At 42.9% G+C, this 19881-nt stretch overlaps 1 protein-coding gene across 3 annotated transcripts; it reads right to left on the reverse strand.

Moving 5' to 3' along the window:
* Nucleotides 1–871: 871 nt before the first annotated feature.
* On the reverse strand, nucleotides 872–15303 carry tpp2 (tripeptidyl peptidase 2). Of its 3 annotated transcripts, none has more exons than XM_040011350.1 (29): nucleotides 15039–15303; nucleotides 14032–14160; nucleotides 13832–13927; nucleotides 13216–13320; nucleotides 12708–12832; nucleotides 12413–12576; nucleotides 12171–12325; nucleotides 12002–12078; nucleotides 11790–11917; nucleotides 11405–11653; nucleotides 11193–11308; nucleotides 10930–11101; nucleotides 10687–10844; nucleotides 10522–10598; nucleotides 10333–10439; nucleotides 8731–8885; nucleotides 8516–8632; nucleotides 8315–8415; nucleotides 8143–8239; nucleotides 7907–8044; nucleotides 7527–7771; nucleotides 7054–7132; nucleotides 6090–6128; nucleotides 5528–5679; nucleotides 5343–5439; nucleotides 5106–5236; nucleotides 4066–4315; nucleotides 3840–3959; nucleotides 872–3744 (listed from the first exon to the last, which is right to left on the reverse strand). In XM_040011350.1, exons 1-29 carry the CDS (start codon nucleotides 15201–15203, stop codon nucleotides 3655–3657), a joined length of 3834 nt encoding a protein of 1277 aa, XP_039867284.1. In that variant the 5' UTR covers nucleotides 15204–15303; the 3' UTR covers nucleotides 872–3654. The 3 variants fall into 3 exon arrangements, with proteins under 3 accessions (XP_039867284.1, XP_039867286.1, XP_039867285.1); XM_040011352.1 differs by lacking the exon at nucleotides 15039–15303 and adding an exon at nucleotides 14246–15000; XM_040011351.1 differs by lacking the exon at nucleotides 6090–6128.
* Between the last annotated feature and the right edge of the window lie 4578 nt (nucleotides 15304–19881).

Genomic DNA, 19881 nt, shown 5'->3' on the forward strand with positions numbered 1-19881 from the left:
TGTGTGTTCAGAGATGCTCTTCTACATACCCTGGTTTTAATGGGTGATCGGCTTCCCAACAACCTAACATATTCACTTTCCCCTCGAAAAAAATCAGACTTTTTATCCTTGAAGGCCTATAAATAGTCAGTTTACTGCAGATGGTTTTGTTGTTGTTATTTAGACTTAAACTGTCTTTTAAGATGACTTTTAGCCATCTTTTTCCTCAGATGGTAGTATAAGAGGCAGCTTCTCAGATGTAAAGATTTTCTCTTAAATATACTGTGTTTTGGGTTTTTTTTTTGTTAATTTATGTTGTAATTTATGTTAGGTCAGTCTGTCTTGTCTCCGCTAGCCAGCTAACTAGGCCTCTTAGTTAGCTAGTTTAGTGTTTTCTGTTAATTTATGTTGTAAATTTATGTTGCATGTAGCACCTTGGTCCTGGAGGAACGTTGTTTTGCTTCACTGTGTACTAACTGTATATGGTTGAAGTGACAATAAAGCCAACTTGATTTGACTTGGGATAAAACAAATCATCTTAACAGGACTCACTGGGCTGTGGGGTATGGAGGGCCATAAGTGCCAAAAGGAATTATATTAAACACAGCATTAAAGAACTGTGATTAATTAAAATTGGAAGTAGACAAATGTGTCAATAATTAATCAAAATTGGAAACAAGTATTAAATATTATATAAAATGGCTTAAATGAAGTGAATTGAAATGGAACTTTTCCCCCCAATTTTAAGTATTTATTTTATTCATGTTTGGCTCTCTCGGCCCTCCATAGTAAGTATAAAGAAGCTATGAAATGTGTTTTTTTGGCATGTCAGCTGTACCGTTTTTAAGTCTCTTTTGTTGTATGTGCAAGTGATGCTCAGTGAACACGTGAATTCTTCCAAATATTTTTATTCAGTGTCATTTTTCTGATTGTGACTTATTCCATGTGACCACAAAATAGTGACAGTAGCTCGGGGTCTTTCCCACGTCATCAAGGAAGAATAGGTATAAAATAATACTAAGAGCATACAACCTTATCTCGTAACATTTGATAAAATATTGGCATTTACTAGATTTTATGACTATAAATATAAACACAACCGTAAGAAGCTTTTCTGAAGTCTTTCTCGACACCCGCGGAGTGAGAGCAACGGATATGAGACGTCCGTTTGGTGCCATGAAGTGGACGGTAAAGTCCTGTGGTGAACGTTAAGGCCTTTTTAAAATTATTTTTAAAGTGAAACCGTCATTGGCAGCGTGTAATTGTTGATAGCAGAGCCCTGAATGCAACATCTGTCTGAAAAACAATCCAAAACTCCAGAAAAAGGAGAAGAGAGAAGATTTAAAAAAGAAAAATGGATTCCAGCAGAGAAACCTGAGACTGCTGCTGAGAAGCTAAAAACAGAAGCATGATTTGTGACCACCGATTCACCCCCAGAAGAGATTTTTCTGCTCCCCTTGAGGACAAGAGGCTCGAAAGCAGCTGCTTTTACATTCGTAGGCATGGACCTTCCACTTGAGAGAGGTCTTAAAACAACATCAGGGAAAGATGAGACCATACACAGTCACAAAATCCACACCGGAGGGTGGGGGTTCATCTTCACATGTGGGGCGTGACTCCACCACCACCTCCTTGCCGATATGGTTTATGCCTTCATACATGCAGCGATGATTAAACAGCTTAACGTGGAAAATCGTTCTTTGGTTAAAGTGATGAAACAGAAATCATACTTTAAGTTTTATGGATTTAAAGAAAAAAAGGGGGAAAAAAGATCTGTCCATGTTAGATACGCCCTTAAATACAACCCTTTGAATTTTTGCTGAACAGCTTTCAGAAGCATGTTGTGAGGTTTGTCTATTTTTAGAAGCATTTTTTCCATCTACACCGTTTTCCTATGCTTGCACACGGCAGCGTCGACCATTTACACATCACATCGTCACTACATGAAGAAAAAGCATGCACAAAGCCTCAGAGCCGCGCCCATTCCAAGGTAAGGAGGAGAGGAAAATAAAATGTACATTAGCTGCAAACCTCACTCACACACGCACTTTTCAGCAGATGAGCATTGTGTATCATAAACTCTGAGCTCTACTCAGGCACCAACCTCGCCTGGATTATTTTGAGTAGAGAAACATGTGGCACATGGCAAATGTCCAGACCTATTAAGTTCAAAGAAAAAAAAACAAAAAAACATTACAACTTGCAGAAGCTGTAATTTAAGGTCTGTGTAAATTAGATAAATTGGACAAAAGCACTGTGTTAGTCCTCAAAAGCAAAAAACAAAACTTATGCTCAGCTCCCCTCTAAATGGCTTTCGTTACAGTCTCGCTGGGAGAAATGTCGATGTACACAAAAACACCCTCACAAATAATATTCACTCACAGACACGCACACATGAAAACAACATCAGAGGATACCATCGGCGATTAAAAATCATTCAAATAGAAACAAACTGAAAATCCGCTTCCACAAAACTATGCTTCCTTACATCCTAGAAGACATGCATATACTCAAAACACATCGATTAGAATATTTTTGTGTTATATACCTATTGCATCTTAATATACTGTAAGTTATGAGTGTATGTACATTATTTTATGACACTGTGTACATGTGCAACGCCGTGACTGCTGCACAGAAACTCGTCTTAACACTGTGTGAAAGTTTCACGATGAAACCAGATCCGAACATCCTACCGCTGCCCGCGACTGCATCGTGACGTTACTGAGGTCTGTTTTAGGTGGTTGTCGAAGGCGGCGGTGACGGCCCGCACGCAGCGAGCACGCGGCTCGTCGCGCTGCTGATACGAGCTTCGACGCATCCGTCGACACCACTGAAGGTTGATGGGTGAAAGCGGATGAGCGCCTCCTGTGGTCAAATCCTCCCCCTACGACCTGCGTTTCATCCCATCAGAAAAGGTTAAGGTACATGAAGAAAGGCACCTCAAAACTGTTGTGTGTTCTGAGACAGACAAGAATAAATGGTAGCTTTAACCCAGGCGGGCTGGACAATCAAAAAGAAAAGAAAAAAGGGAGATTGAGCTCTGTGACTCCCTTTTAACTCAAGGATCAGGCCCTGTGTGTCTGCACGTGTGCAGCAGCGAGTCCTCCGTCTTCTCTCTGAAGTATAACAGCAAGCTTTGAGTAGTCAGTTTGTTTTCTTCGCTAATAAACCGGGTCGTGGCCCTTTTGTTTTTGTTTTTTTACAGTATTTACACCAGATAATGAGGTTTTTCATGTGAAATGAAGTCCAGACAGCTGAGAATGGGGTGGATGTGAACGCCTCCAAAAATCTGTGGATGACAGCAAAATAAAGGACGACGACTGAGCTGCAGGATCAAGCCCACCCTCGAGAGAGTTCAGAGCTCTTAAAATCTCATTTATTGGTTGTTTTTCTTGCTGAACAGCCCAGGCTGCTCGACAACATGTTTAAAGGTAACTTCAGGATGAGCGTGATCCCTCCACTTACGCTCGCCGTCATCATTTATTTTGGTGTTCATCAACAATTACATTTAAAAAAAAAAAAAAAAAAAAAAAAAATCTGAGGAGGCAGCTGGTTGGTTGGATGCATAGACCATGTGACCCTGAGGGACATGATATCGTAGTTGTCATGTGATGGGACCGTGGGTGGCTGTGCTGCCCGAGCGTGCATGCAGGTGTGTGCGCGCGCCGTTGCCTAGAACAGCGTGTAGTCGGCGGGGTACATGACGGGGAGCCAGTTCTCGCTGAAAGCAGCGCAGTGTGTCCATCCGAGGTGACGCATGAGCTGAGGAACGAGAAACAGAAAAAAAAAAAAGAATAATTAAAAATCACTGCAGTGAAATAGACGTCATCATGTGCTGGCCGTCACTGCTGCCGTACCTGGATGGAGTTCTTCATGTTTTCCTTGCTGGGCTTCTCCTCCACCATCTTTGAGGCGTATTTTAAAGCCCGCCCGTACATCTTGTTCACCAGAGCGTGTTTATATGAAAACATCAACACCTGAGCAGCCAAGGCAAAGAAACACAGAAAGAAAACTTTAGCCCTGACCCCAAATCTTAAAAAAAAAAACAACAAAAAAAACAAACACCAATTTGACTTCTCTTACCTTGGACTCAGTTAGCTCCGCCCACTTCTGCACCTCCCAGAATGTATCCATCAGGGCTTTGGAAATGTTCTGCAGGATGTCATCAGAGCTGCTGGCCGCCTCCTCTGCAGGCTCTTCAGCCACCGTCTGCCCCGTGGCGACAGCCCCGGCGCCATCCTGCGACGCGGGGGGCAGGAGGAGCTGGTCGGCCAGAGCGCAGCCCTTCCTGCACAGAGCGTCGAGCAGGGACGACTTCTGCTTCTCCATGTCGCTGAAACACAAATATTACCAGAGGTCAAGAGCAGCACGGCTACGTTAAGCCTAATTGTGCTTTTGTTTTATAGTTCTTCAGTTTGTCATTTTTCCATTATGTGTTTTATCCTATTGTAAAGTGTCCTTGGGTGTCTTGAAAGGCGCTTTATAAATTTATTATTATTATTGTTCTTTTTTTTATAAAAAAACAAACAAATAAAGGAGCCTAAATTCTAAAATGTACTTCATGTACAACTAAAGAAAAGGTTTGTGCCTTTTATTTGCTCCACCTCTCTTTAAGTATTTCTCCCTCCACATCTGTGAGCTCTCATCTGTGATTAGTCGCCCCACCAGAATACACGTAAGTCACAGGTGATGATTTAAACCTTTTCTTTCTTGCAATCTCCCTCTATAAGATGCCAGGATCACATAAAGTACTCTTAACGAACATTATTTATATATTAATAAAGATGTGATTTGATGACCATCAGAGTAGTTTCCAGGTTTTTCCAAAGGTAGAGACAACTGTCACTAAGCTCCGATCCAACTCCAGGCATTGTTCATTAAACAGAATGCCTGGAGTTTGCAGAAAAATATGAGCCAGGTCACAAAACAACATCAAGGGTTTTTTTCTAGTAGGTTTTTAATGGGTTGAAGAGTTGAGCTCTTGTTTGAGCTGCCAAAAACAAACTAAATTAATAAAATTTGTTATGTGTGGAACACCTTCTCAGGGGTTCATGCTTAATCTAAACTGAAATATTTAATAAAACTAGTTTGTGGTGTTAACGCTGCTCCTTGGTGCGACATACCTCTTGATAGAAGCGGCGTCCGGCCGTGGGTCCGTCTTCATGGTGAGGTAAACAGCCAAGGCTGTCTGGTCGATGCGGGAGATGACGAGGTCTGCTGCTGACACCACCTCCTTGAGGCGTTTCACACGCTCCTTAAACGTAAACAACAAAAGAAAAAAAAATGACTGTGAGTCAACAAGGTCGCACAGTTTAAACTCCGTCCCACGACTCCTGGCACATTCCCCGTTCCTCTTTCACCTTTTCCGAGTCCAGCTGGTGGAGCCTTTGCACATGCAGTGCCAGGTAGTCGGCGTAGTTTTCCATCAGTTCGTCATAAACAGCGCTGGAATCTAACCTGAACGGTAAAAGGTGACACACGATGAGCGAGAAATGAAGCTGAGTTGAAGCGTTGGCGGACATAAGAGATGAAAAAGTGCACACACTTGGTCATCCATTGAATCTTCAGATCCCTCATAGCTTCTGCAAACTCATCCTTAACGTCCTTCTCCTTCTCTCCTTCCTTGTCCTTCTCCTTCCCTCCATTCTTTGTTTTGTTGGGAGCAGGAATTAAGTGGTAGAAGACGGGAACGACATCCTGCATAAATGTACACACACACACACACACACAAAACACAAAACAAACAAACCAGCTCAGTCGAAATAAAGTCATTCAACCTTCAGCATAATCCATCATCATGATCCCAAATTCTCACCCTCTGCTAACTTAAAGCACCAAAATCCTCCCGTTTCACTGATTTTTAAATTAAGGAAAAAATACCCAGTTATAAAAGTTTCAATTATAACTAAAAAGATAATTGTATTGACCACCAGAAAACTAACTACTCTGTCGAAATAACAATGCATCAAAGAACAGAAATACTGACATGCTTTGAAATGATAAAGCAGAAGTAACAAATCCTAGCTTAAGGTAAAGAGTAAGCCATTTCCAGATGGTAGGAGAGCAGTGGACGCTCTGTTGTACAGTGTTTCTAGCTCATCCAGTACCTTTTTAAACTTCCCTTGTCGTTTTGCTGAGGCCTGCCCCTGGTGGTCAGAATAACACACAGTAAGGAAGAGACAACACAAGCACACCAGAAAAAAGGATTCTCTCTTTATTTCATCCTCACTGGCAGACTCGGAGAGTCCGCACACCTACCTGTTGCTCACTAAACGTGTGGTCTTAGATTTAAATCTAAACACATCTGATCTACTTATTTCCTTTATTCCTGCAGCAGGGAAAACTGAATGCAATCAGTGCATTATCAGAACTATATAGGTTCTGATAATTATATAAGTATAAGTGGAAAACACTGATCTGTAAATGGCTGCTAGAGTTCAAACTGAAGTCTTTCGCGCCGCAGCCACCAAGTAAAGCCACGAACACACACAAGCTTAAAAAAAAAAGGAAAGAAAGAAAGAAATTAAGAGTTGATTCACGAAGCGTCTTTAGGGAAGTTAAAGTGAGTGCTTGCAAACTAAGAAAAACCAAGAGAACAGGCTCTGCAAACAAAACAAAGCAATTGTAGAGCAAATTTTGGCGGGATTATTGCAAACAGCCCCCAGGCCCAGTGGTAAGTAGCAAATCCCCCTCACATTAATTTAGTTGGGAAAAAAATCTTTTTCAACTAAAATTCTTCCAAATTTTCCAAACAATCGGACTCAGCTGTATTCAATGTGTGAGAGAGCTGCATTTACCACATTAGACTGATTCTGGATTGAAACAGAAGCCAAATGAATGAGAAAAAAAATATATCAGGCTTCAACTTAAACAGGTTTGTGCGTGGAGGGGAGCAATCGAGCACCGGTGTTTTCTGATCCTCAGGACTGCGAGTCCTGCCGGCTTCACATTAAATGCATCTAAGTGAATGCTTGGCAGGAAATGTGAAATCCAGCACGACTTTGGGTCCTAATGAGCAGGACCACATATTTCTTTGAAGTATCGAAGTTTACAAAGAACAAAGCTACTCACAGCTTTCTTGCCATACTCGCTCTTGGGCACGACGAGAGAGCCTGAAAGGTAGCATCCTGGACTCGTTCCCTTCGGGATCCTGTAAACAAAGTAAAGGAAGAAAGAGAATAAATTCAGAATTATAAATAAAGACTCACATATTTTAAAGGTGAAGTATTTTCACACTGGTTTGTGGTCCTGTTTTGAAGTCTAGAGATGATAATGATCATCATCATGGTTAAAAACCTGGTCTGGTCTGACTGTGACACCACATGCTCACTGACGAGTCATTAGCCAATGGGCTTGCAGCTTCATACCACAGAGAGTATCTGTGGTAATTGAAGTGGATGAAATGAAATGTTGCGTGTAAAGAGCAACCAAATCTATTTAGAGACCAAAAATGGTGCTGCGGTGCAAGGCCACAGGAAATAAAGAGTTTTGGAGCATGGATATGCAGACTAAATATGTCTGGCCCCTTGGTGGGTTTGACTCACTTGTCATCTGGCAGGCCTGTGACGTAGAAAGGCTGTGTGGCACCCGGGGACAAGGTGACAGAATTCACCTTCTTCTTGGCCATGAGGGCAGCGCGATGTGTCTCGTAGACATCCAGGCTGAGGGTGGTGGAGAGACGGTGAGAAACCACGAACGGCAGATCCTTAAGTCGCTCCAGCTCACTGGACTGCTCGTGGCGGACCTGCAGCCGGATAGTGTAGTCTCCCTTTTCCAGCTTTAAAGAATACTGTAAAAATAAAACAGATTTCTTTTTTTAAATCCACTTTCCCATCATCATAAAGCAGGTACAACCTGCAGGTATGAAGGAACGGTTCAGAAATGCGTGTACAGGCATTCCTTGTGGCATCGTCTTCATGTGTACCTGGTGTGGATAGGCGTCACCAGAGCCCAGCAGTCTCTTGTTCTGGTCAAACAGCATCCAGAGCTGACTGTCAAACTCTGACTCGTACAGCAGCTCACACAGCATTGGGCAGCTGGGTGTAACTTCTCCACTCTTGGGCTAAAAACAAGCAGGAGAAGATTATACACACACTGCTAAAAAAAAAGAAAATAAAAAACCTACGTTTTCCTCTTTATATGCTGTGCAGGTGGTTTTACCTGGTGAAAGCTGTAGGTGAGCACGATCTCATAGAGTTGTCTGTTATCAGGCAGAACATCCCTCATCCCCAACGCTTTTATCTTTGAACTTAAGGGCCTACAAAACAGACAATGGGCTCAATAAAGGAGCTACAACTAAAGTTAGAACCAAATTGTGCACGCCTACACTCACCTCAGAGGCTGAACCCACGACTTGAGGGTGATAGTTGGAGACACTTCCTCGTATCTCAGTGGTGAAGACACTTCGAAACTCGTCACTCCCTCCGAGGCATGCTGCGCAGACACAAACCAGAGTCAGAAAAGAGACAGAAGAGAACCGATACGGTCTGAGCAGCGTCTTAATTCCTGCTGTTGCTGTTCTCTTTGTTCTTACTATGTGCAGGGGTGACGGAGACGTGTTGAGCCCGTGGAAGGCGATGGTGTAGTCCACCGTGACGTCACCCAGGCTCGCCCACCAGCGTGCAATGCAGAACTCTACCACTTTACCTGACTGGAGAAGAGATTATTAAACACAGTGCTTATCCACACCGTTTTGTTTTTCATAATTTACATGTTGAATCCAAGCCAAGAGAATATAAATATACACACCAGAACAGGGAAAGCCTCAGTTAGTGAGCCTCTCTCCAATAGTGACGAGAACTTGTAGAACTCATTTGCTCTGTAGGCTTTCTGTTTGACCAGGTGCACCGCATGGAGAACAAACTTTGACGAGACGTCTCCCGAATGAGACGTCAGTGTGACCTCTGCAAGAGAGAGACAAGACCAGAGGTTAAAAAAAAAAAAACAGAAGAAGAAGAAGCAGCAGCAGCAGCAGAAGCAGAAGAAGAAGCAGAAGAAGAAGAAGAACAAGAAGAAGAAGAACAAGAAGAATCAGATTCTTCAATTATTCTGAGGCGTGCGCAATCAAGATATCCACTATATGGTCAAACATGTTGGGCTACACACCTAATCGTTGCGGTGCTTTCACTCCCTTTGCCACAGATATATAAAACAATATCAAACAGCCAGCCATGCAGTCTGCCTCTATAAACATTTGTGAAAGAATGAGTCATTCTAAAGAGCTCACTGAATTCGACTGTGGTGCTGTAATAGGATGGGCCCGCGGCACCAAGTCAGAAATTTCTTCCATCCTAGATTTTACAGAATCAGCTAAGAGTGGTACTGCTGCAAAGTAAAAGCATTTAGGAAACGCACCAACTCAGCCATGAAGTGGCAGACCGTTTAAGGTTATAGAGAGCAGTCACCAACAGCTGAGGCTCACAGTGCATAAAAGTCACCAATGCTCTGCTGACTCAGTAACTGAAGCATTACGAGTTCTTTTCACTGGATCTAAGCTATAATTAACAGTTGACTGTGCAATATGTAACAGTGAGGAAATTTCCCGCCTGGCTTGTTGCACAGGTGACATTCTATCACATACCTTGCTGGAATTCACTGAGCTCCTGAGAGCGACTCATTCTATCATAACTGTTTGTAAAAGTAGTCTGCAAGGCCTGGTGTTTGATTTTACACACATGTCATCATGGAAGCGACTGGAACGCCTGAATTCAATGATATGAATAGTTGAGTGAATGGTGTGCACTATATTTCCAAACCCAATCTCATTTTTTTAACCTTCGCCATCTTTAATATTAGCTTCCATCACTGTGACCGTTTAGATATGATAGAAACGTTCATGAATTTTGATGAAGGTTATATTGATTCGGAGATTATGTAGTCTTTGGTCCTGTTCCATGCATTTCCATTTGAAAATAGATGTAACGGGTGAGAACCGGATCTGACTATGACTCCTCATCAGCTAACAACTTGGGAATGTAAACTACAACTTGCAACCAAGCCCAGGAAAGTGTTCCCCGTGGACTACTTCCATGTTGGCTTCACTTTTCACACTCAGAAGTGCTGTGCATATTTTTTATTTTAACATTTCCTCTGCAGAGAGAATGGTACTGGGCACAAAAAAAAAAAAAAAAAAAAAAAAGCTGGTACCTGCAAGGCACCACTAAATTGCTGTGCACAAATTTGGAACCAACTATAGGAGTGATCCCGCAAGACCAAGCAATGATGCTTCCCCATGGAAATTAGTCCAACTTCTGCTACTTAGGGTTTGGCTAATGTGGGCCAGTTCTCTAAAGGGAGGCAGATCAGGCCCAGCGTTAGCACAGTGTCAGTGGAAAACAGAGAGACACCGACCTGCCCAGGAGGCTCCCTGAGGAACAGTAATGAAGTGGCGTCTGATCTGGCCCGGTCTAAAGTGGACGTCTGTAAAACACACCTCATGACTACGACTGTCTATTACTCTGTAGGAAGAGAGAAGATCCATCAGACAGAGAAACACACAAACCTCTTATGCGGAGGGTGGGCAAGCATGTACTGACTTACTTGGCAGGGATAACAACTGTGATTGGAACTCTGAATAGTGGCCCACAGGTAGAAGCTGCTGTATCATACCCACACACCTGAAAGACAAATTCAAAGTGAACATAAGTGCACACAGACTCATGAGCTCGATTTTTTGACTCATTCTCTCCTTCACGTGGTGCCCACCTCTGTGTAGTGGACTCCCTCTCTCAGTCCAACGGGGTCGATGCGGACGTTAATGTGACGACACTGGTTCATGAGCTCGAGGTGGGAGGGGCACTGGACCCACGGGGCAGCGCACGTGAGCGCCAAGTGAAGCTGCAGGTTGATTCGCTCAGAGTTTCCTGTGATGGAAGAAGAAGATAGCTACATTTTAAAAAAAAAATAAATAAATAAATAAATTAAAAAAAACATGATGTATGAAGGTACCTGTGTTCTCTGGAAAGATGGGCTCAATTCCAACTCCGTGATCAGTGGGTCCAAGAACGTGGGCTGGGTCCCTGAGGTAGATGCCTCTCTGTGTTCCCACACTTACCGAGAAGCCTAGGTGGCTTGTGGGTAAAGAGGCGTGCTGAGTGAGGTAGTCTAACGCCTTTTCCACCTGAGAGGAAGACAAAACGATACATTTGTTTAACATCTATCAGGGAAAGAAATGGCAGAATATCAGGTTGAAGGTCTTACAATCACAGTACCTGGATTATTCCGTGGCCCTGTGCAAACACCTCGATGTCATCAACCTTCAGAGCAGTGTTTTCCAGCGCTCTTCTCACAGCAGGAGCTGAGGGATGGATCCCGTTCTGTTTCAATCCTTTTTCACAAAACAGCAAACACCAGCATCAGCTTTGAATTCACACACATTTCTCTACACACAGCAGGCCGCATTATCACATCTCACTAGACCCACCTGAGAGGACTAGTGCGATGCCGCCACAAGCGTTAGGTGATGACATGGATGTGCCGTTCATCAGCTGGGTACCACGAAGGGTCCAGTTGGGCACGGAGGCAATGGCACCGCCAGGGGCGCTGATGCTGACCCCCAGGGCCCCGTCGGTGCTGGGACCCCTCGATGACCAGGTGTACTGGTTCGGAGGCAGCTTCTCCCTCAGGGAGTATTCTGCCACCATCATGTCTGGCGTCACGTATGCGCCAACTCCTGCAGAATGAACAAAGCAAAAATGAAACCAAGCATGGCTGGACAGATGTTTTGATCCAGAGGTTATCAATCCGTGGTCCAGGACCCACTGCAGGCTTAACAGTTTGAGAAGCACTGGTTTCATCCGAGCGTGTACCTATAACACTGCTGGTGGTTCCTCCTGGGCAGCCGACTGTAGTGAGGCAGGGGCCGTTATTTCCCGCGCTTGACACAAAGATCACGTTGTGTTTCTGCACAGCTTCAGTGATCACCTCACAAATCCTCCTGAAGGACAAAAAGACAGCGACGAATGAGTAACAGTAAGCAACGAGGAACGAGAGAGGCAGCGCCTGCACTCCATGTACTTACCCTGAATTGGGCCAGTGTGTGGCCTCCCCATAACTGTAGTTAACCAGGTCACACTTGTAGTTGATTACTTCAATCATCTTTAAATGACAGACAAATAAAGAATAAAATGGTGCAAACATATACAGATATTTTCTTTAAATCTATATTCTCAGGACTTTGAGGAATATACCGCGCGGATGAGCCCTGTGCCTGTTTCCATGGTGCTGAGGCGGGTGTCTCCAATCTTCAGAGCCAGGATTTGGGCACCCGGGGCCACACCATTACGTTCGGGCTCCTCTGGGAAGTAGCCTGCTGCGATGCTTGCCACATGTGTCCCGTGAGCCCCTTTAGGAGCGCACAAGCAGCATTAGATCATGTGTGAATACCCGACTATTAGGCATATTAGGAATCTAATGCGCTGAGATGGCTCACCTCCGCTGGTGACTATGCAGAGCGTGTTGCCGTCATCATAAATATTAACAGAATAGTTAAGCATCTCGACAGTTCCTAACGTGGCGTACTCATGTGACTCTCTGTATGAGCTCAGCACAGTGCACTGGGACAGCTCTCCGCACTCTGAAGTGTCAACTACAGCCCTAAAGGGAACAAATCACAAATAGATTACTGGTAAACAAGGGAAGGTTGTGAAAAGAAAGGGTAAAAAAAACAACAACAACAAAAAACTGTAAGGATACAGAAGGGGAAAGAAAATTAAAGGTGGCCGTACTTCCATGTGACGCCATCGTGCCAAAGCACACAGTCATATACAGGCCCAGGATCACTGTACTTCTTTTCTAGCGATGCCAGGAGCTCTGACTGACACTGCAACTCTTCTTTCTGCAACTTCTCAATCTGTGGAGAGACCGAAAGATGAGAGATACAGTCGAGGCATCCCATGCTAGTAAAGGGTGCCTAACTACACTTGGAAAAGGCAAGAAATGAAGCCCAATACGTTAGATCCTCTCACATTCCCTCCTTATTCCTCTTGGTGATAGCAGCTATTCTTGCTGCTCCATTTTCTTTGTCACTTCCGATTTTGATCTTTCAAAATTGTTTATCACCATTCTTGTTCAATAATCAGCCCACAATCCCACTTCTTTAAATGTATTATTTGTGCCATTCTCACTTTCAAGTTCTCTCCTCCAGGTCGCTCTATGAATTTATAAATGTACATATTTTCTAACATAAACGTTGCCTTTTTCTCTCTCAAATGACCTCAAGGGAGCAGGTCTGACCTGTGAGGGGTTTGGATGAGCGAGGTCAAACTCTTCCGTCTTGCGGCAAACCTCAGCGAGTGCTGCTCTGTGTGGCGGATCCCACATCTTCTCCTTTCGCTCTTTCTAGTAGTCAAAAACCACAAAAAAAAACAAAAAAAAAACAATAACTCTCCAACACAACACACAGTCTAACATACAACTCAGGAAATAATCTGAGCTGAAGAGCTGTCAACAGGGACACTTCAATTATGTTTTTCCCCTCATTCATTCACCAGGTTGGTGTATTATATGAAAAAAAGCTATAAACTCTTTACAAAACTTTCCAAGTATGGATAATCAATTCAGAATAAAGGTCAGAAATCCTATCAGTTCACTGATTTCAGATGGATTTTCTATGAGAGGGAAGAGGACAATTCAGCAAGTTTTTCTGTGTTATCGCCAAAGCTGACTGAAGTGTTGAAACATCAGGAAAAAATGCCTGTCTGTGACTCAGGTGGCCAGAAGCTCCAATGCCATGAGTCTTTTGAACAGTTGCTATCATGTCCAAGCTTAATTGTCCACGTGTCAGGAGTACTGGGCTTTGTGCTCAACACTGTGTCAGACAAAATGAAGTAATAATGTCATCTCTTCCTACCTGTACTCTTTCTTTCAGAGCCTTGGGGAAGAACTCGTAGCCATTTTTAACTCCAATGCGATACTTCCCTGATGGATTGACCCAAGCAGGAAGGATCTGGACGATGTTAAAAAAAATATGCAGTGTGAAACAGATGTAAAAGAGCGCCTATAAAGGAATGTTTTTAATGTTTGTGTACATTGAGGTGTTTATATACTGACCTTGAGCGTTCTGCCAGAGAGGCCGGTGATTGTCCCATCTTTAGGCTCCACCACAGTGGTCATGTTCACGTCACCACTGCCTGTCGTATCAATGATGTCAACAATCTTTGGCTTCCCCTCAGTTGTGACCTAAGAGAACAAAAAAAATTGTAAGAAATCAGCAATCCACTAGAATACAGACAGAAAAAGGTGCAAATCATAACTGGTATCTTACATTGAATGGGGAGGGGGGTGTGGACAGCAAACTAAATGAATCGTCATCCATAAATCAGCTAAGTAACTCAGCCGGTAAAATGATACCTGAAAAAGCTCAACGTGCTTTTTAACATGAGGATTTGTTTACTACCAGAGAAGCAGTCAGTTTCAGTCTCAGCCCCTCAAGCATGACTGAAGCAAGAGAACAGAAAATAAGCTCAATGTATTATGAAAGCTACCCAGCTAGACTTACACATGTGCACTGGCAGGTTTAGACTAACATGTAGTGTTTAACACTGTGTTGGTCGGCTTATTTTCTTACGTTGTGACTTGGCAGTTTGGATAAAGTTTCAGAGTTTACGGATCACTTATCAAAACGCCAAATACGCTTAATTTACTCTGCCTTGCTACTATTAAGCTAGCTACATCCAGTCAGCATGTAAGTCTAATAGTGTAAACACTGGAATAAAGAGAGGTAGAAAAAAAAAAACCCCACGAAAATAATTCAGCGGCTAGCTTCCAGGCTGTCATGCTAGCACACATTTTAACTTACTGGCTAACTGTACGCCAGATTAGCACGGAAATACACTCTGACAGCAGGGGTAAACACACACTACTAGCTGCTTTGCCTTAATTTGGTTGTCATTGTGGTGTTAAAGTTAACTACTGGTGTATCCACATATGCTAAGTATCTAGCTAGATAGCTAGCCGCTGCCGTTGTATACCAATGAAGTGAATGAGTCGGCCCTTTAGCTTCGCTAGCTTCCGCCAACTAGGTCGTAGCTTAACACGAGGCAGCCGGTCAGATCTACCTGCATGCCGGGGGCCCCGGGATCCACGCCGGTGTCGAGGATGGCGATGAGCACCCCTCGGCCGTCATACTCGGGGAACCGGGTGAGGTAAGAGGCAGCACCGGTTTCTTTTTTGGGGAGCAGCCCGTGGAAGGGGAATGGCTCTTCGGTAGAATGAGCAGCCATGATCGGAAGAGCGACAATGAAAACAAAGCAGCGAAATGGGGAAGAGAGCAACAGTACGCGTGTGGGACTGACGGGGAGGAGAGCTGTTTAAAGGGGCAGTGCTTCCAGTAACCCCAGGCCAACGAGCAGGCCTTTATCAGCCTGTTAACTTATCTGCTTTAGTCTGGACTGGGTTTTTACTGTCATGTGAACTGTCTGCTGGCTGGAAACCAAGATGTGTAATTGAGCAGTGTATGACTGCATGAAAGCCAAGAGGTTTCACATCCTTCATAACATCCCCCTGCACGCACGCACGCACGCACACACACACACACACACACACACACAGAGGTGGCTGACTGATAAAACTCAGAGGTGTATCAGCATCTGCAGTGTGTGCAGAACAGTTGATTTTTGGCTGTGATCATTTTTGTGTTTGTGAAACGTCATCTCCAGGTCAACCTGAGCAAAGGTCTCATCGGCCACCCGTAGAGGTGAGCAGGACTTGTACGCTGTCACATGCATCTTGTAAATCCTGGGTCATTAGTGAACAGTGGCACTGGGTGGTGCTGTATTACCGCAGTGTGTTTGCTGCAGTTAAATATTTGTGCTCTGTAGGAACTCTGAAGGCATTCACTGCACAGTTTATCCTCCCAAACGGGTTTATTAAATCAAGTCTTAATGCATCAACATCACCCTTAGGAGAGTAGCGGCTTGCACTAAACCACAATCCAAGCGATTTTAATAATGATTTACTGCTTTGTGAACTGAAGGCAACAAAACCATCTGAACAAGCCTATGGACAGCAATCTCTAATTTGTTGGCTATGGATGCAATGTATGCGCATATACATTTTTAGAATTTTAACCCTGCGTAGATTAGAGAAAATCCTGAAGAAACAGCACCCAGTTGTTGTTTTTAAAGTCATTAAATTTGTGAAAGATGGATTAAGGGCTATTCATATTTTTGCACGTGTTCTTTATTAGTTTTTCTGTAATGTAACACCGTTACTAGCCAACAACAAAAGTGCTGCTCTCTATTTTCTTTCTGACACATGCAGTGCTGAGAATAAGGAAGAAATTAAAAGTTACAAAATGAAAGTTTTATTTGTCTTCCTCTCACATACCAAATGACATACATTCAGATTTGATTCATCCTGTATTCATAGAGCTTTTTTTTTATCTTCTCTCTAATACCAGGATTAATGTTCCGCGTCAATCGCCATCTGTACAACTCAATATCACGTCTTTCTCTCTCAACTTATAGCACATCGATTCACATATCTAGACTGTAGGTTAATCTTTGTGGTTGTGCTATTAAAAAAGGGGGGAGAACAAACCACAAAAGGGAGGGTTAGTCTTTGTTATTTTAAGTGTGCCAACGCCCTCAGATGCTGTTATGATGCCTGGTTTGCACGTAAAAAACTAACACTTAGGATCGTTTCACTAATCTGCCTTTAATCAGCATCTGTCTTCTCTTCCTCTTTCTGTCAATGGCTCATCGTTGTCACATATGAACACACAGAGATAACGACACTCCTGCAGTCATATTTTGTTGTCATGAACAGGATGCATATACTATATTTATATATATTCCCCCCCCCCCCTTTTTTTTCTGTTAATAAAGTCATTGGTTTGTAAGATTCTCAGTTTTATACCTTTTGCAGAGACATACACTTACATGCACACACTTGCAGTTAAACACACTCTTGTGGTTTACCACAAGGGCGTAACCATTTAGCTGAACTGAAATAATGCACGTCATAAACATCTTTAAGGCCGTATTTTCCTATGTGATGCCGTGCATTGAGCTTCAAACTAACGGTGTTCTCCCTCTCCAGGTTTGGAGATGCGTCACAAACTTTGAATGAAATGTCTTGATAGCGGCAACCTGTGACTCTTGCACTGTAGTTTTACAGTGGGGGAAATAATTATTTGATACCCTGCTGAATTTGTAAGTTTGCTCACTTATAAAGAAATGAACAGTCTCTCATTTTTATGATAGTTTCGTTTTTTACAGAGAGAAACAGATAATCAGTTACGATAGCACGTTACCAGTGGTGTTCTTGGTGACTGTGTTTCAATTGCTTTCAGATCAGTAACAAGCTCCCTCTGTGTAGGTCTGGGGTAATGCACCACCTTTCTCATGATCACCCTCATTCTGTGTGGCAAGATCTCACAAGGATGGGCATTTTATATTTCTTCCATTTCCAACAACAGTTATCACCTTCTCAACAAGCTTTCTGATGGTCATGTAGCCCATTCCAGCAGTATGCAGCTCTACAATCGTGTCCCTGACGTCCTTTGATGGCTCTTTGGTCTTGCCCGCAGTGGTGGGGAGGGTAGAATGGAAGAAACTGATTCTGTGAGCAGATGTGCATCATACACACAATGATATGAGATCAGGAGCATGTGTAATTGATTGATTGACGAATTGTAATCTGTGTGCCACATGGGCACGCAGCCAATCTGCAGCAGGCAGAATTCTGTCTCTGCTGAAGGCATTCAATACATATTTCACTCAGCGACATGCAAATCAATTTATAGCTTTTATATAATGTTTTTCTTTAGTCATATTTTATATCTCGTCAATAAAAATGAAGCTACCATAAAAAATAGAGACTGCTCATTTTGTTCTAAGTGAGCAAAGTGAGCAAACTCAGTTGTTACATCTTTGCATAAAACGGTATCAGTGTTCTCCAGTTATCTGCTGTGATAAATTACTGGGGAGTCCAAATCGCTCGTTGTCGCTAGATGCTCAAATGCAGCTGACAGGACATGTGCAACTTAAGGGAGTTGTATTTTATTACCTCACATGCTAGCAGGCGAGTTTCCCTGCAATGTAGTTATCTTCAGAGGTTATTTATGCAACATGGGTAATACCATGGTTATTATCTATGAAAATAGCCACAGACTCTTAGAGGCGCTATTCAAATGCAGGCAAATGCTCTTGTAAACTGCGTCACTGGTATTCACCCTCAGACACAATGTGTACATTCAATGAGTTGGGGGGGGGGGCAGTCTCATTACGTGTGAGTCATTTTCCAGTAGTTTTTGATGCATTAAAACACACGCACATACAGTTGCAGATGATAAAGGCAGAGCTAATATTAAAGACATTAATGCTGGCTGGTTTGTGTCATAATAATGCATCATTGCGTAATTGCTAATCATGATGATGGTTTATTAAAGAAAAGAAAAATCTTCACTGTAATATTCTGGTAATAGTCCTGCATTCAAATTCTCACTTAAGCAGAAGTGCAGAGGTATCAGGAAAATGTACAGAAAATGTTGCAAGAAAAACTACCTCCCTCTTTTGAGTGCTGTACTAAAATGTACACTCAATGGGCATTTTATTAGGTACACTTTCCTAGTATCTTTTGCATTCAGAGCTGCCTTAATTCATCATGGCATAGATTCAGCAAGGTGCTGGAAACCTTTCTCAAAGATTTTTGAGATGCCAAATTCTCACCCTATTATCTATCTGAATGTCGATGTAGAAACAGAGACAAGGCAATGTTTTTTCAGTCTTCTTCTATTGTCCAATTTTGGTGACCCCATTTTAACTGTAGCCTCAGTTTGCTCTCCTTAGCTGATCAAAGTGGCACCTGGAATAGTCCGTAGTCCTGTTTTAATGTATTTTTTTCCCAGAATATTTTCTCTTTTTTCAGACCATTCTCTGTAAACCATAGAGATGGTTGTGTGGAAAATCCCAGTAAATCAGCAGTTTCTGAAATACTCAGAAAAACAGCCATTCAAAATGTCCTCAGTGTCACTTAAATCGCCTTTCTTCCCCATTCTGATGCTCAGCTTGAACTTAGCCGAAATGCACTGAGTTTCTACCATGTGACTGGCTGATTACATATTTGTGTTAAGCAAGCAGTTGGATACAGTAGGTATACCTAACAACAAGAGTACTGTACATTTGACATTATTAGCATGTTGTAAGCAATTTGCTGTATTCCCACTAATACATGTACCTCATGGAGGCAGAAGAAAAGTCCAGATATTCCCAGGCTGGGGATCAGTGGCTCCAAAAAGATACAAACTAAACCTGAAGATGATTATTAGTGAAGAAAAAAGACCAAACAAAGTTCGACTACATACTAAGTCTGTTAATTTCTCGCACTTTTCCCCTCACTTTTGATGCGTTGTGTCAAGAAAAGTCCTTCCATCGATTTTAACTGCTTCTCCAAGGCTACAGCCGTGAGCTACACCCCAGATAGTCTATTACAGGACTAGGGCTGCCACGATTAGTCGACTAGTCACGATTACGTCGACTATCAAAATCGTCGATGACTAATTTAATAGTCGACGCGTCATTTGAAGCTTTGTAAGATCCCAAAAGACGCAGGAATAAGTAGTAGGATTTAAGAGTGTAATAACGGACTGAAACAGAAGATGACAGCACTGCATGTACAAGGATGCCAGCTGCTGTTAAACCCCGAAGAAGAAGACGCTGCGTCCCAGAATTCATAGCGCAGCCCAGCTCAGTTTCCAACAATGGCGGCAGCTAGTTAGTTTTAATATTATTCTTATTATTCTTTCTGGGTCACAAAATAAACGTTTAACATGTTTTCAGGCGAGAATGTAGCTGTGTAAACCTCAGTTTATCAAGACACCACATATTTTCAAAAGCGCTCTGACGTTTTCAGAGACGTCTGTTACCCACCAGCTTGATAGCTAGCCGGGAGCAAGGC

This window comes from Simochromis diagramma, unplaced genomic scaffold, assembly GCF_900408965.1.
Source record: "Simochromis diagramma unplaced genomic scaffold, fSimDia1.1 OVJJ01000603.1, whole genome shotgun sequence".
NCBI lineage: Eukaryota > Metazoa > Chordata > Actinopteri > Cichliformes > Cichlidae > Simochromis > Simochromis diagramma.

Excerpts from the sequence above, each read along its gene's own strand:
- tpp2 (XM_040011350.1), bottom strand. The coding sequence starts at position 15,203 with ATGGCTGCTCATTCTACCGAAGAGCCATTCCCCTTCCACGGGCTGCTC. Across the intron at positions 5,680-6,089 it reads GACAAGGGAAGTTTAAAAAG|GATGTCGTTCCCGTCTTCTA; the intron begins GTACTGGATGAG and ends ACATTTATGCAG. Across the intron at positions 3,745-3,839 it reads ACATGAAGAACTCCATCCAG|CTCATGCGTCACCTCGGATG; the intron begins GTACGGCAGCAG and ends CTCGTTCCTCAG.